Source organism: Martes martes (genome assembly GCF_963455335.1).
Source record: "Martes martes genome assembly, chromosome: 8".
Classification (NCBI taxonomy): domain Eukaryota; kingdom Metazoa; phylum Chordata; class Mammalia; order Carnivora; family Mustelidae; genus Martes; species Martes martes.
Window position 1 is genome coordinate 104,831,237 of NC_137895.1, and position 11,880 is coordinate 104,843,116.

Consider the following 11,880-nt stretch of genomic DNA (forward strand, 5'->3'; position numbering starts at 1 on the left):
GGGGGACTGAGCTTGCCCTATTTGGGCCACAAAGGAGGACAATAGGACCCAGCATAAATCCAGAGTGAGGCCCGGAAAAGATGGGAAGAGGCAGGGAGTGTGGGCTGGCTTCTAACTGCGGTGGGAAGAGCCACTGAGGGGTTTAGCAAGTTAAAAAAAACACCATATTTTGAGATAGTGTGTATTTATATACGTGTATACACACGTGTGTATGTGTGTGGACACATATATAGCAATGTGTATGCGTGTGTGTATATAGAAACGTGTGTATGTGTGTGAATGTATCCTAAGTATGCAAGTGTGCAAGTGTGTTCACATTTCTTTGTATGCACTCGTGTGTTCCCCAGTGCCTCGTGCGTGTGTGCACCCGAGCGCACACACACGTGCGCTGTCAGTGCTTGTCTCTGTCCCTCTCTGAACAGATTCTGAAACTTTGCCCAAAGAAGAAGAGCTCCTCCACATACACCTTCTGCAAGTCAGTCGGCCTGCTGGGCATGCAGTTCCATCTCTTTGAGAACGAGTGTAAGTCTCCCTCAGACCCGGAGACGCGGCCGAGGTGGTTTCGGAGGCGAAAGTTGGAGGCTGGAGGGAGGAGGGAGGGGACAAGGGCCCCAGAGTCCCTGGTCATTCTCTCCACGGGGCTGCCTCACGGCCACGGGGGCCTGGGGTCTCCTTTCCAGACTACTCTCACGGCATCACCCTGGTGACCCCACTTTCGGGCTCTGAGAAGAAGCAAGTGCTGCATTTCTGTGCCCTGGGCTCGGACGAGATGCAGAAGTTTGTGGAGGATCTGAAGGAGTCCATCGCTGAGGTGACGGAGCTCGAGCAGATCCGGATAGAGTGTAAGGGCCACGGGGGGCCGCACGGCGGGGCGGGCAGATGGGCTCCCCGTCAGCAGGGAATGGAGGCTGCTTGTGGCACGAGTCGGACTCCTGGCCCCGCCCTGGAGTGAATGCGGTGGGGTGAGCCGGGGCCCCCACCGTCCTCCGAGTCCCGCTCCAGGCCCACTGCGCCTGCTCCTGTTCCTTCACAATTGAAGTGGGGGGTCACTAGAGCGTGCACACCTGTGTGCACACCCACCAGGCTGTGGGGCTGCGTGGGGATCCCTGGGAGCAGAGGACTGGCTATGTCTGACCAGCGCGGCTGAGCCAGCCGAGCGGGGCAGCCGTGCCAACCTCGATGGTCTGTGTGCCCAGGGGGCTCCTCTTCCCACCAGACCCCTGGATCCAGTCTGGCTCACACCTTACCTCTGTCTGCTTCATTTCGTTCATCTCTTCTCATCTAGGATCGTCCCCCCCACTTTATTTTTTCACCATATGGTCTTTTTGAAGGGTCCTGCCTGGTTTTCTGACTATCCCTCACCTAGGAGCTGTCTTTTGATTCTCCTAAGGAATGCCTGGATTCTTGAGGGCTCCAATTCAGGCATTTTAAAAACTCCGTGGGCCTCTCTGGAGGGAAAGGTGGTTTGCCAGGAAACTTGGTGGTTGAGGAAGGGAGCAGCGATGGCCCACAAGCTGTGCCCACTTGCGAGCTCTTCCTGCTGGGACATCGCCCTTGGCTTCAGACTGCCTTTCATGGGAAATCAAACAACCATGGATTCAGAAACAAAAAGAGCCGATAGATTTCAGGTCTGCCTTCTATGGTCAGTTTGTTGGAAAGTGCTTCTAAATTAACTTAAACCCATTAGGCAATAGGAAAAGCAGAGGGACTTTGGGGGAAGGGCAGCAACGGGACAGGCCGGTGCTTTTTAATCAGCATTTTTGGAGCACCTACTATGTGCCGGGCAGTTTGCCTACAGCGCTCACAGTGATGCTGCAAGGTGGTGCTCGTCCCCAGTTTACAGACCAGCCTCCGGGGAAGTTAAGGGATGTGTTTAACATCGAGCATCTTAGAAGTAGACGTGGCATTTGCATTTAGGTCTGCTTCTGAGGTTTGTGTACTTTCTACTCTAACGTTGACGAAAGAGGTTCTGTTTATAATAGCATAAGGAAACAGCTCAGTCAGGTTGAAAGAGGAGCCCACCAGCCCAGACTGTAGGGCTCGGAGGTGGGGGGTGGTGGGGAGGTGTAAATTCCCCTGCTGTACTCTGCTGGCATGCTTGAGCTCAGCGGCGGGACCGGAGGCTCCGACATGCCACCTTTGCTGCTGATCTTGAACATTCTCAAGGACATACCCTGAAAGGTCACTTCTGTCATTGTCGAAATGCTACAGATGGCTCTGCCCCGCCCCGGGGAGGCACAGTGCGTTGCTGGAAGAGGCCCCTTTGCCCCCACCTGCCTGGGAGCAGCATACCCAGCCCTCCCAAAGCACAAAGGAGTAGATCTTGCCAGAATCAGTCTGTCAAGAGCAATGTCCTTCCCTGCTGCCCAGAGGGCAGGGGAGCAGGGAGAGAGGCTCACCCACGTCTGGTCTTCCTCTTCAGATGCAGAGAAGGGGAAGCAACAGCTAAGAAAAGACGAAGCACGGGCCAGGGAGGCAGGGAGGGAAGGAAATAGACAAAGGAAAATGGAAACAGCAGAGCCACCGTTTATTCCATGCCCGGCGCTGGGCTGCGTGCCGGCCCTCTTCTGTTAGCTGATCCTTGCCACCACTGCCCATGAGGCAGGTAGGCTTGTCCTCATTTTACAAATAAGGAACCAAGCTGAAGGAAGTTGTCCAAGTTCATACTTGGACAAATCAGTGACAAAACAAGATTTGCACCAAGTTCCTCCGACTCCCTCCTTATAATTACGATGCTAATTTCTCCAAAGCCAAGATAGCCCCTTTCCGGGGAGGGAGAATCCTCTGCTCAGCAGAAGTATGAAGTGTGGACTGATGGTGTGATTCAGGCAGGCAGGACAACCTGTGCTGGCTTGGAGGTTTGCAGTCCAGGGCCCTGGATTATAGACAACTAGGGACACAGAAAATGGGACCCAGGAGAGCAGCTTTAATAAAAGGAACCTGAGTTATATCTCCTGGAAGAAAGACCCTAAAGGAGTGATTGAATCATGTCTGGACCAGGCTTACAGTGTAGTGAGAGGAATCAAGGTTGAGGGCAAGGCAGATGTCCTGGGGGTTGGGCAGCACCGACATTCTCAGGTGGGGAATCTCCTCCCTGGGGGAGCTCAGCCAGCTGGGCAGGCTCTTTCCCATCGGGTACAAGGGACGCAGGCTGGCCCCTGCCGTCACTGAGGTCCTCTGTGCCAGGCGATTCGTCCACGTTGTCATAAAAGCTAATATTCACTGAGCACTTGCCATGAGCTGGGCTGCCTCCTAAAGGGCTTTGGTTTCCTCTTGTAATCCTCTTAACCACACTTGGAAGTAGGCACAGCTGTCCCCTCGAGTGAGGCATGGAGAGGTTAAGTTGCCCATAGCCACACAGCTAGGAAGTCCCAGAACCAGGATTCAAACCCAGACTGCCTACCGCCCTCTCCGCCTCTTCCGCTGCCTCTATGACATTCGAGCAGCCGTTAGCATCCCCACAGACAAAGGAAGAAACTGAGGTTCTAGTGGGTCTCTAACTTGCTGTGAAGAGGGTGCCGGACTCAGGCCACATGTTAGAGCCTGGGTCAGGGAGCACCCCCCCCCCCCCGTCCCAGCTCTCTCCTCACTCCTCTCCCATCTCACTGTGGTTGAGGTTGGGTTCCTCTCCATCCTCTAGGGGAGCTGGAGAAGCAGCAGGGAGCAAAGACGCTCTCCTTCAAGTCCAGTGGGGCGCAGGTGGACCCGCAGTCGAAGCAAGGATCGCCTACAGGTGAGCCCTGGTTCCACTCTGGAGTCCCAAACCCCTGTGATGGCCCTGGGCCCACAGGGAGGCCACTCTCTGCCCCCAGCCTTGGGTTCCTGGGGAATTGGGATGAGGGAAGTGCTCATTCCCATGGTCATTTCTTTCTGCTCAGAGCTCCAGGCTAATCTCACGGGCCTTAGTAGTGGGAGTGAGGAGGACAACGAGGGAGAACGTGTCCATTTACATGCTGCCCTGAGGCCCTGAGTCCCTGTGAAATGTCACTATCCTCCCTAGAGAAGTCAGGCCAAGAGCCCAGACGCCTGGCCCCACTGGGGGAGCCTCCCATGCACGCACCCATCCTGCATCCAGACTCCCCGGGGACTGCTGGGGTTCACTGGAGGGTGGGAGGTGTAATAAAGAGAAACAGCTTGAGAAAAATTACGCCTATGATGGGAGCCCAGTAAGGAGGACGGCAGAAGGGTCTGGAAACTTGGTCTGCCAGTCAAGTCTTTTCCCTAATGAGCCACAAGTGCTCCAGGCCAGAGTCAGCCCACCCCAACATCCAGATAAACCTTTAAACCCATTTTCCCCAATGGTTTCTTTAAATTGACTTATTCACTCCAGATGACTCAAGCCGGTTTCAGATTTTGTTACCAGCTCTGGCCATGTTCTCTAGACCTGCTTCCTTTCTGCCACTGACATCGTCCTACTTTCTACGTCTTGGCTTTCACCTTACCGTCCCCCACCGCAGGGAGAAGTGTCACCGCCGCCCCTACTCTGCGGTCCCAAATAAAAATCAGAGGCCGAGATGGCGTAAGAATGAACTCCCACCCCAACAGACCTCCAGTAAACCATCCAGAACTGTTCACTGGTTAATTAATTTAGCCATTTATTCTTACATTTAACAAACACTTATTGAGCGCCTGCTGTGTGCCCCCTGCTGAGCACTAGAAGACCAGGGTTCCAGCAAGACCGCGGCTTGAGCCGAGACACTCTGGTGGGTTTCATGCTGGGCCCCGGCCCTCGGTGACAGCCATGACACCACGATGCTGGGACAGACGGCATCACAGGCCTCGGTCACTCTGGAGACACGATTCCTTTCCCAAGCAAGACCTGAAGCTCCTATAGCTGCACAGGGATTCTCAATGTGACGTCATCTTCCGCGTGTGGGTTTGGCCTGACATCGCACATTCATAATTCTCCACCTGGCCTGAGTTTCCAGCCAGCCCCTCCATTTCTATCAGGTCACAGTACACGGGTCACTGCTTGTTTGCACAGCTGTGTAAATTCCAGAGCCAAACCTCAGCTGTGATTAATTACTTGACATCCCACCCCACTCTGCAGCCCAGCCTGCCTCTTTTGGAAGCTGCACCCCCTGGTCAGGCCAGGATGCCTGTCTCCAGGGCCTGGTCCATCAGTCACCTCCTGCTTGGGGTTCTCCTCGGTCCCAAACAATGGCATAGCTCCCTCTTGTGCTACGGAAAGCAGAGAGATGGACACAGCAAGGGAACTTGCGCACACGGGAGCGCACACGCATACACACATGGGCACACAGCAGTCAGAGGGGCTCCCCGAAGGGGTTGTGGGAAGCCTGATGAGGACCAGGGAGGCAGCCGGGAGTGACTGAGCCAGAGAAAGCCACCACACTGTCCCTGGAGGTCCACAGGGTTCCTGGTGCTGTGCCAAGCCAGTAAGAATGCCCTGCAGAGGTCACACAGTCACACTTCCCACGCCAGGCCCTGTACAGGCCTCAGTTTACTGAATCCCCACCACGGAGCTAAGTAGCTGGGATAGGAACACAAAAGGAACACTGCCTCTCCCTCAAGGGGCCTGCGCTGGTCAGGGACAGGTTAACAGCAGAGCCTCGCTGTGTTTCTGAGAGCCAATGGCACCGTGAAACTGACTTTCACTGTCCCTGTTGGGAAGGCTTTGACCGTGGGTAAACGAGACTCAACAATGCTCACGTAAAAACCATCAGAGATCCTGTAGTCTGCATGCCCAAGGTCACACAGCAACCAAGGGGCAGAATTGGGCTCTGTCTTCAGGTCCACTGCCCTGGGGCTGCGTCCCAGTCAGGAATGGCACGGTACCTGGAGTCTTCTGTCCACACCGGCTAACTGCAAGGATGCTTGGTATCGGGGGCAGGGCGGGGGCTGGGAAAGGGAGGAATTTGTATTGGGCCGGGTAGAGAGTGAGCCCTGTGCTCTTTGCATTCAAAGCCAAAAGGGAAGCGGCGCTGGGGGAGAAGCCAGTGGAGAGCACGGTGGAGGTAAGTGGACGCCTGGTCGCCCAGGTGAGTGGTTCCGAGCCCCTGCTTGTCCTTCTTCTCACTGTCTCTGTTGTTTCTCTTCTCAGGTATTAATCAATGCCTCCCCAGCCCGACTCACCATTTTACCAATTTCAAGAGATACAATTAAAAGTTACTGCTAGCATGGGTAATGCCACTGTTCCAGCGCCTAATTAAGCCACAGCCCTTTCTGCCCATTCCCCGGCCGCGTGCTCTCCGAGGCCGAGCTCCCAGACTGACACCTGCAGACGATGCCCATGACGCCTCCATAGCTACTCTGCTCATAGCCCCCCAAACCACCTCCCCAGCAGATTGCTCACTGATCCCCTAACGTGCACTCTAGCAGGGAAGCCACTGGTCCCTTCCCCGTGGGGTGTCCCCCCACAGGAGGGAGCGTGGGCCCTTCCGGAGACTCACCGCTCACGTCCAGCCCTAGGGACCGCTTCCGGTGCGGACCCTGCCCTCCCAGCTGCCTCTTGGGACAGTTGGAGAACAGAGACAGGGGGCAGCTGAGAGTGGGGAGCTCCTCCCTGGACCCTCCCGTCCATTCAGAAAGCGGGCCACGGCGTAGGGGTGCGTGTGGGAGCCAGTGAGGAAGAGCAGGGTTGGGTTACCTTGGGGATTTCCCTGAGGGGACAGCAGAGGTATCCGAAGACTCCCCACGTGGGAGGGGGATGCCCCCCCCAAGCCACATAGGGAGAGGCTGGGGAGGTAGCCGCCGCAGCTAGTCCTTGCCAAGCCCCCAAGTGGGGGCCCTAGTTAGTGCCCCCTATAAGCTCCACTGGGCCCCAGTCCTCCCCCATTGCTCCCCTTCCACCCCAGTGAACCCCTCACTCCTCTGCCAGACCTCTAGGGATGAATAGCTTCTCACACACAGACACCTCCTTTCCCAGCCCCACCCCAAGCTGGAGGAACCCCCACTTGGAGGGAGGGAGGAGCCTGCCCACCAGGATGCCCCAGAGGAGCCCAGCTTCTTCCCTCTTTTCCTATGGCCCCCACCCCCCACACACCTGTGTCTGGAGGAGGCACCTTTATACGGAGGAGCTTCCTGCCCCAGCAGCTGACAAGCCCCCAGGGTGGGTATCCCATCCCGTGCCCCCTCTTCTCCCCATCTTCCTGCAGCTGCCCATTCTCTAGCCTTGCAGATAAACACACAAGGCTCCCAGCCGTCGGGTTTGTTCTCCCAGCTCTGCCCTGCCTTAGCCTGGCCTGCCTAGGGAGCACAAGCCATCTGATGGCCGGTCCTCCCCTCCCACCCTGCCAGAGGGCCACGTGGCTATCTGCAAGGCTGCCACCCCCAGCTAGCCCCGGGGCCCTGCCAGCCTCTGCTCCCCTGCACAGAGGGCAGCCTTGCTGCCCCCAGCCTCTCAGCTGGACCCCGAGCTCTCTCGTCCTCTGCCCTCTCTCCAGCACTGCCTGGCCGAGTCCCTCTGGCAGGTGCTTCTCCATCTTCTCTGAGCTGTTCTGACCTGCTACTCATGATCCATCCTCCCTCCCTCTCTCTCTCTCTCTCTCTTCCCCCGCTCTCTCTCTCTCCGTTCTTCCATTAGCAGGGAGGTAAGAAGGGGGTCAGAATGAAATGTTTTGCTGTCACCTCCTGCTTCTCACTTACTGACCATTAAAGATAAGGAATCCAGGCTGGGGTGGAGAGGAGGGAGGGGCAGGCAGTGGAGGGGGATCGGAAAGTAAGAGGTGATGAGGGGGCGGAGATGAGCCAAGGGCTGTGGGCTGCGTGGGGGAGGGGTGCGGGCCGGGAGGAGGAAAAGGAAGTCCAATGGGTCTGGACTAAGGCAGCTAGACACCAGCTGTAAAATCTGGGGGAGCAGGAGAGCAGAAGGCCTGCCCCCACTCTCTAGGCCACTTTTCTCCTGGGGAGTAACTCAGAATACAGGCAGGTGGAGAAAGGAGCTGGTCCCCTCCAGCAGTGGAGGGCAGAAGCCTTCTGCCAGAGTGGAGATGGCAGAGGGCTCCGCAAGAGGAAGGTGGGCCCCAGCTATGCCCTCTGCCTACCCTGTGTCTCAGCAGGGCACTGAGGGACGGGGGGGGGGGGGGGGAAGAACTCCTTCATTTGATTGGGGGGGAGTGGATCTCAGCCTAGAAAATGCTGCCAAGGCTGGAGGCTGAGAGTGAAGAGGAGAGCCTCCAATGTGCTGAGCACAGCAGGGTTTGTGGCTATTGAAGGGGTAGACAAAGCAGGGGCTTGGGGGACTGTGGAGAGGGAAGCAGCCCATGGGGAGTGCACGGGCCCAGAATCAGGGGGTCCCAGAAATTGTATCCTGTGCCAATAAATTCGGTTAGGAACCGCTGGTGTACAGCTCCGAGATGGGCATCTTGGTCTAGACCTGGCAATCAGGGCTCCTCCCCTCCAGCCTCGATGTCCCCCTCTGTGCTCTGAGAGCCCATCCTGGGTGGTGGTGGCCCAAGGACAGTAGGATGTCTCAGAGTGAAGGGTGTCAGCCACCTCAGAGGGCCAGGGGTTAGAAGGGGATTGTGGCAATGTCATACCTACAGGCTGGGGAGCCGGAAGGTGAGGAACTAAACACATCCCACCCCCCAGAAGGCTTGAGCTCTTTTTCTCCCATTTCCTCAACCTCCCCCTGCTAGCCAGAGGAGGCCAGGCTGGTTCAGAGTGACCTCCATGGGTCGAGGGAGGGCATAACGATTAGAATCCTTTCTGGGGACCCTCTCCTGCAGTGGGACAAGGTTAACCAGGACACAGGCTGGCCCAGAAAGGCAGCTGGGGACTGAGCTCTGGCCTTGGCTGTCTGGGTTGCTTTTAGATTCATGATTTTGGCCTTGGGGAAATCTAGGAGGACAGGGTAGGTCCAGATCGTCTCTTCAGAGGCCCCCATCGTTCTGGGTTTGGGCGCCTTTGTGATTCGACAGGGCTGGTGAAGCTTCCCCTTTAACGAATGGAGGAGGGGGCTTGAGAGGCTCAAAGATGATGGACTGTCCCTGTGTCTGGTCTCTGTCCTCGCCACAGCCCTGGGAGGCAGGGAGAGGGCAAAGACCATTGCCCTGTTTTCTAAGCTCAGAGGTTAGTAGAGAGGAAAGTGGAGAGAGGTTTACCTGTGAGATGTGACTGCAGAGGCCTGCAGAGCCCCAGGTGAGGAGACAGGCCTGAGAGCCGAGCTCTCTGGACCACATGGGGGGCGGCCCTTCTGTAAGGCAGCCAGAGTTCCTCCAGGCCTGTGGGGAGGCAGCCAGCGACTGGAGGTGAGGGCTGGGGCCAGCCGAGGGGCCCAGGAGACGAGAAAGGGCTGGGGAGGGAGGCTCAGGGTAGCCAGTCCTAGCAGCTGGGAATTAGTCTTGTAACATTTCATGCTTCTCTGGCTGTTTCTAAACTAGGTGTCAATTCACAACAGGCTTCAAACGTCTCAGCACAACCCCGGGCTGGGGGCCGAGAGGGGAGCGCCAGCGCCGCCGCCAGACCCGCAGCCTAGCCCCTTGAGGGAGCAGCCCCCGCTGCTGCCGCCGCTGCCACCCACACCCCCTGGGACCCTGGTGCAGTGCCAGCAGATTGTCAAGGTCATTGTCCTGGACAAGCCCTGCTTGGCCCGCATGGAGCCCCTGCTGAGCCAGGCCCTCTCCTGCTACGCCTCGTCCTCCTCCGACTCCTGTGGCTCCACACCCCTGGGTGGCCCAGGCTCCCCGGTCAAGGTCATCCACCAGCCTCCGCTGCCCCCGCCCCCACCCCCGTACAACCACCCCCACCAATACTGCCCGCCCGGTTCCCTGCTGCACCGGCGCCGCTACTCCAGCGGTTCCAGGAGCCTGGTGTAGATTCTGTTCCCCACTGCCCTGCTGTCCCGGAAGGCCAGTGGGGGTGGGGGGGCCCCCAGCAGCCCCAACCACCCCCTCGCTCGCTGCTCCCCACACCCTGGCACAATGCACTCCTGGCCACTGCTCACCATCATTTTGGAAAGAGATTCTCAATCCCGGGCGCCTGGATTGGCCTCGCCCACCATGCTTCCCTTGGTCCGAGCACCCCTTCCCCCTAATCTGGACACACCACCTCACTCTCCTGGGGCCCGACACAGCAAGGGACCCCTTCCTCCTGCTACCGTTCTGGCCCCTTGGGCCCCAGACTGAAGAAGGCAGGAGCTGAGGGCCTAACCGGCTTCCTGACCCCGAGTCTGTCGGGTCCCAGGCCTCAGGCCAGGTGGGGAGAGCAAGGGGTGGAGGGAGACTTCCTCCTCAGCAGCCCCCAAGCTGATCCCCTAACCCCTGGGGATGTTGGCTGTCCTGGTCACATCCTCCCCCTCCTCCCAGGGCCTTCTCCCACATCTCAGGAGCTGGGCCCTGCCTGTCCGGGGCTTCTCAGACTTCAGGAAAGTTCTGAAGTTAAGAGGGAAAGGGAGCCCCTGAGCTCTCTCAAGATCACGTCAGCAGAGCTGTGGAATCGTAAGGCCATATAGCCACAAAACACACCTTTTAAAAGAGTTTCTTAGTTCTCTAGTCCCAGATAGTGCCCAGCCAAGGTGAAATGCGAGGTGAAGACTTAAACATACTCATCTGAACCAGGCTCTTCCAGCCAGGAAGCAGACACATGGAGAAGTGGTGGTGATTGCCCAAGGGGCAGATACAGCCAGCAGAGGTAGAATTCAGACCTAAGTCAGGGTTCCTTCTGGAATGACTGCCGCAGCCCCCATGAGAGGTTTGGAGACAGAAGCAGGCGAGAGAAGCAGGTGCTGTAAAGGCACCGGCATTCCTCCTGCTGCCATCCCCAACCAGCCCGGCAGCCTTTAAATCCTGCTCCCCGTGCCTCCTCCAGGAAGGCGACAGACCTGCCACCAGGAGGCATGGCTGAAAGAGCCCCCACGCCATCACAGTTGCACAGGAGAGCTGAGCAGGGCTCGCTGACCTCCCCAAGGCCCACCAGAATCAGAGTGTCTGCTTTTGTGAGGCCCCGCAGAGCCGAGGCAGCCCGGTCTCAAAGCCCTTGGGCACTACTGTGGCCTGCCCCATCCCAGTCCTTTCAGGAAGTATCTGTCCCAAGTCAGGCGGGACTCTCCAGTCCTGTGCCAAGAGTTCATTGCTGTCCTTCGTTAAGATCCCCTCCCACTCGGAGCCCATTAGCAAAGCCTGCCAAGACATGGAAAGGACTATTGGCTCGGGCTAAAGTGAATCTGCGTCTCCCTGACGCCTACCCCGTGCCCCAGAGGGAGTGCCCCGAGCCAGCTAGGAGACGCAGCGTCCTCCCCTACTCTCAGAGGTTCCAGATGACCTAGTTTCTAATGTGTGTGTGCGGTCACCCAGACGTCATATGATGTCACCCAGTGAGTTTATTTCTGGCTCTGTCTTTGTCAGCCCCGTTTCCATAACTTGTGACCAATTTGCCGCCTCTTCCCCGGGTGGCTGCCCAGCTGATCTCCTGAACTTGTCTCCCTGCCCCACCTCCCCCCCGTGCCTTTCCTGTAACAGGTGGCTCCAAGTCACAGCCTTCGGAGCAGAGTGGCTGACAGATGGAGCCCACAGATTCAGTCACCTCTGGTGCCCTTGACCGAGGCAGGGATTGCCCTTAAAAAAAATGCGGGCCTAGACAGCGGGAGTCAGGGTTGGGGGGACTCAGTGAGGGGAGTGGATGAACCTTGAAAGAGGGGCCAGGCCGAAAGAGAGCGGTAGTTACTCTGGGTGGCTGGGAGGCTGCCTTAGGAAGGAACAGGAGCTCTGAGATGGCGAAGTGTGTTCACTGGGTAGGGACCATGATTGCCAGGGACCGCTGAGAAGGGGCACCATCGCAACTGCTGGACCCCTATTACCTGCCCACACAGTGCTTCTGGTCGGAAAGTGCCCTCCTCTCTGTTGACGGGCACGCCAACCTCCGTCCCAGCTCTGCTGTGGCCCTGACTTTCCGGGCCAGGCCCAGCAAAGGTCTTAGGGCTGA

The 11,880-nt window shown here is 57.7% G+C and overlaps 1 protein-coding gene across 2 annotated transcripts in view; it reads left to right on the forward strand.

Moving 5' to 3' along the window:
* Positions 1 to 9,776, forward strand: part of IQSEC3 (IQ motif and Sec7 domain ArfGEF 3) — a gene marked incomplete at both ends in the record, with an annotated part of 98,767 nt that extends 88,991 nt beyond the window's left edge. The window contains 5 exons of one of the 2 annotated variants that reach the window (XM_080811904.1): positions 423 to 522; positions 681 to 842; positions 3,641 to 3,733; positions 5,926 to 5,975; positions 9,342 to 9,776. In XM_080811904.1, the coding sequence (XP_080668030.1) occupies positions 423 to 522; positions 681 to 842; positions 3,641 to 3,733; positions 5,926 to 5,975; positions 9,342 to 9,776 (840 nt within the window). Of the gene's footprint in view, positions 1 to 422; positions 523 to 680; positions 843 to 3,640; positions 3,734 to 5,925; positions 5,976 to 6,061; positions 6,137 to 9,341 lie in introns of those variants that run through there. The other variant, XM_080811905.1, reaches the window with a different exon arrangement.
* Positions 9,777 to 11,880: the final 2,104 nt, after the last annotated feature.